General features: G+C 37.2%; 1 protein-coding gene across 1 annotated transcript in view; it reads left to right on the top strand.

The window, feature by feature from the left end:
• LOC107090284 (glutamate receptor 1-like) overlaps positions 1–4,691 on the top strand; it is a 112,105-nt gene that overhangs the window by 102,483 nt on the left and 4,931 nt on the right. The window contains exon 16 of the mRNA XM_015383587.1: positions 343–477. Coding sequence (XP_015239073.1) covers positions 343–376 — 34 coding nt within the window. The 3' untranslated portion in view covers positions 377–477. The remainder of the gene's footprint in view (positions 1–342; positions 478–4,691) is intronic.

The following is a 4,691-nucleotide window of genomic DNA, read 5'->3' as shown; positions in this document are numbered from 1 at the left end:
AAACCTGTAAATAAGTGGGACAAAAACACAAGAACAAAATATTCAGAACCAACCAGAAAATATATTATAATGTAAATTATCACCTCAAACAGGCAAAGGCAAAACGTCATACATATTTCATGTTGCTATTTCACATGGAGTAGGAGCTAGGTTACTGATTTTTTTTAATTCTAATTTAAAGGAGTGTCTCCTCATGTCACAGCCTCTGAATGATATTTTTTTCTGCTTATTATTAAAATAAACCATGAACAAGAAAGTCAACTGTGAGGTTATTCAGTAGAATTAATTGTGATCTCAGCACCATGACTGTCTTTCCCTAAATCTAAATCCCTGTGATGACAGGACAAGACGAGTGCTCTCAGTCTCAGTAATGTAGCCGGAGTATTCTACATTCTGATTGGTGGACTCGGGCTGGCCATGCTGGTGGCTCTGGTTGAGTTCTGCTACAAGTCTCGGATTGAGTCCAGGAGGATGAAGGTAAGTCTTGGTACTCAGCCATTTGTTCAGATTTTTTTTTTTATAGTTTTGGTTCATAATTTTCTACCACAAAGTATCCTAACATTTTGGAGATTAAGTGTAATCAACTCAAATCTACTCAAATATTTTCTATTTAACTTATGAACTTTGTTTCCTGAGCAACAACATTGAAAAAAAAAAGGAGTTCAAAAAGTGCTCTCTAAAATTTAAAAGCTGTTCTGTCTTATGGATAAGACACTTCTGGAAGTTTAAAACGAAGAATCCTTCAGGTTATTTTAGCTCTGCTTCCCTAGTAAGTCTTAAACATGCTGCAAATATGTTGATCCACCAACAGTCGTTAGATTGTATCATTCGTGAACAGAGTTTTTTTTTTTTTTTTTTAAGTCGTGAGCATCAGCTGCTGCTGTTTTTCAGTTTTTCGCCACAGGGCAGCAGCACCAATGTGTCTTCCATTTCAAAGTGAATCAACTGAACTCTTCTCAGCTGCCACTCTGTTCTCCGACTCCTTATCATTGCCGCCGTCTGTGTGTGATGAAATTGCAGTCGACTCGTCACAGACTGCGTTACTCTATGCTGAGGCTTTGATGAATGGCACAGAAGGAACAAACAAGTCATTAGAGGCTAGTGCGAGCTAAAACACTCTTTCATGCTGGACTTTAGTTATTCCCTTCACATGCATGTCTGAGCTCAAAAGGACTTAAAGTGCTCTCTGAAGGCAGCGATGACACAACATGTGGAAGATTTCATCAGTAAGAACAGATGGAGGAGCTTGCAGACCACATTTATTCTGCAGTCAGATGCATCAATAAGAAAATATGTTCCTGTCACCTACACAAAACATGCAACATGATGCTTTCTTAAAAATATTTATTTCAAAAATATCAAAGGTGGTCACAGTACAGTCACTTTTAATAGATGTTATTGTGAATTCATCGGGTAGACTAATGCATAGTAGTGCTCCTATCATAGATTGTGAAGCAAAAGGAAATTGTTATTTGGTTTAACATTTTTTATAAGAAAAAAACAGCTGTGAGTGTGACTTCATTGGGAGTGACACTCGATGGTTAAAGTGTATAGCTTAGGGGGCGGTTTGGGATTGGGCCAAAAGGAGGGATGCTGTGCACGCAGGAAATCAAACCACACGTGTGCAGACAAGGAGCAAACATTCATATGTGTGATATATTGAAGCCCTGTGGTACTCTATTTGCGCATCTAACACGTTAAACATGGGCATGTGGAGTAGTTTATGAGTGTCTGTATGAAATAAAACTGCTCGTAGAACTAGTGTGTGTCTATGTTTTTATCAGAAGTGTCACACTATATATATTCCCCCTTCAATTTAGTCTTTTACAGCCAGTTTTTCCTGCAACATTTTGTGGAAGATTGATAGAGCTGAATACAGGAAAGTACTGAAAGAAAAACCTTGTAGAGCAGAGTCTCTGTCCTTGCAGAAAACAAGGCATACAAATAGCATAATACATAGTCCCCATAAATGTGGGGACTATGTTCAGGGTTTTACAATACATGGAGTTTTTTTTTTATACATAGTAGGTAATGGAAAGGGTCAGTTTAACTTTAAACATATCCAGTGTCCATTTAGTTAACTTTGACAATAATGCTTTAATCAAAGAGGAAGTGCATTGCATGCTGAGTAGGTTTCTTGAAGAAGTAAAGAATCCCAAACTGCCCCCCATGTATTACCCCTTAACTATTGAGTGCTCCTCTCAATTAAGTTACACTAGAAGCTAGGAATGGTGCTTTAAATGAAGGTAGACAGTGTATATGAGAATGGGATGCCATTTTCCTTCTACCAGTAAAAGAAAATTGCTATGGCAACTTTATAATTTTCAGAATAATTTTAAAAAACCTTGTAACTTTCAGAAACCAACTGATGTACTGTCCCGTATAACCAATCTGCTACAAATTCTAACCCACCTGGAAAGAACTTCAGCATAAGAATGCCACAAAAAATGAGGACAGCTATTTTGATTATTATTTCTTATTTAAAAACAAACCAAGAAGAAAACAGGATTGTCTGGATTCTACTCACACTTTCACTGAGGAATAGATGCTTAAGGTTGGATCTGTTACCACAAAGAAACCTCAACTCATCCTATGAACAACTTGACCACATGGCGGCAACTAACGCCTTAATTAAATGTATGACCTACAAATAATATCTGCTCTGAGTTTCTCATATTTGTGGAAAGTCATACGAATCTCTAAAACAGCAGTTCAAATTCAGTCCTAAGGGCTGCTATCTTGCTTGTTGAAATTGCATTTCAAAAGTAACAAGTAACTAGCAGCTTCCTAGAAATGTAGTGAAGTAGAAAGTACAATATTTGACGTGTAGTGGAGTTGAAGTTATAAGTTCCCCATCAGAAAATAACTCAAATAAAGAAAATACAAAAACAATACTTAAGTACAGTAATCAAGTAAATGTACTTTGTTACTTTCCACCACTACCTATGAGAAACTGAGATATAAAACCTGTTGCAAGTTTCCACATTCTCCCCTACTTCAAATGGGACATTTGAGTGATTCCACAAATTCACCACTTCCATCATCTTCCAAACAAACACTTTAAAACCTCTTTACTGTGCTGAAAATAAATCAAATATGTGTCCCTTCCTTGAGAATAAATTTTTATGGTCAAACAAAGCTGTTTCAAAGAGGATCTTCCCTTTAAGAATTAATGATGCCTTTTTTATTCTTCCTAACTTGTAATTTTCTGTCAGTGTGAAAAAGATGAATGAAACCAGTCGAACTTATATTTAAATGCAGGTGTTTCCTCCACAGTTAGGTCACCATTACATCCAATGCCAAATTCTACCGAGCCTTCACTGATGCAGACTTAGTACTTGAGGGCTGAAAGGTCAACTTACCCTATTCACTATGTGGTTTGGGACAGCACTTAATATGGCAGAGCCGCCGACTGAACGCGCAAACAGAGGGTTAATGCATACTGTAGAGGTACTGTTTTTGAGGAGTTTGGGATTGGCCCAGTGCTAATGATTGATTCATCGACTTAAAGAGATTAATGTAAATGTGACCAGCAAGATGACGGCAGTCAGTCATGTCTGTTATTCATTGACAGCTTCCGCCTATGTGACTGGGGTTACTCTTATGTGCTGTGATGTTTTTTGTTTGAACAGTAATCTTACTATGGCTATGCCCACTATATTAGATTTATGGGGATCTATCAACAGGATTTCAGGATGTGGTCAGGAGAAGAATGTGTCTGAATGGGGAATTTCACCTTTTTGAATATCATTTGATTCTCCTCCCATCTCAAAGCTATGTGCTTATGGATTTAATCTGCAGCTGATTACTGCTTGTGAAGCAATGATAGTGAGAGTAATTTATTCTTTACTCATACTATGGATCTCAAGGAGAACAAAAAGCTATACTCTGTCATATTTGGCTTTTCTTTAAAAAAAAAAAAAAAAATGTAATCAGATGGTATTAGTTGACTTGGAATGTAAAATGGTAAACACCCTATACTTCCATACAATGCATTTACCATACAGCAAGGCTGATGTAGTACACGGGCAAAACTGGAACCTTTGAACACGATCAGTAGGTCAGTAGTGAAAAGTCTTGCCTTAGGACTTGACAGAGATAGACAGAGCTGAGGTTTGAACCAGCAACCCTCCAGCTGGAGGATGAAGTCTTGCATTTTACACCACTATCAACCAGAATCATCATCTTGCAATCAAAAAATGATAAGACACACAGGACAGAAAAACAACACTCACACCTGAGGAGAGATGTCTCCTTGTAATTATGCTGTGAAAACTTGCTGAAGATCAGTTTTCTAGATTCTAGAAAACATCATGTGCAGTTGCCTAGACTGGACTTTTTCAAGCATAACTTGGATGACTGAGAATCTCCACAGATATATACTGTGAAATTGTGTGTTGGATGAAGAAAGATTTTTGGGCAAACACTGTACTCAACATTCATGTTTTCAGACTTAGGGAAGAAGTAACCAGAAAAAACTTTAAAATGCATAGAAGAAAAACCTACAAGAACCCAGGCTGTGGTTCATCTCAGGACTTTTATGTTGCAAAATGACTTTGCTACCTCAACAGAAATAGAGAAATATATTCATTCAATATAGTTCAGTTCAAGCTGACAGGTTTCTTGGGAATTGGTTGGGATAATCAGAATTATAGACAGATTTTCTCCTGTCATTTTATGTTTTAAGTACT

Source organism: Cyprinodon variegatus, unplaced genomic scaffold, assembly GCF_000732505.1.
Source record: "Cyprinodon variegatus isolate N-32 unplaced genomic scaffold, C_variegatus-1.0 Scaffold288, whole genome shotgun sequence".
Lineage (NCBI taxonomy): Eukaryota > Metazoa > Chordata > Actinopteri > Cyprinodontiformes > Cyprinodontidae > Cyprinodon > Cyprinodon variegatus.
The sequence above is the reverse complement of the archived record's forward strand: the minus strand, read 5'-3'. Positions and strand labels throughout refer to the sequence as shown.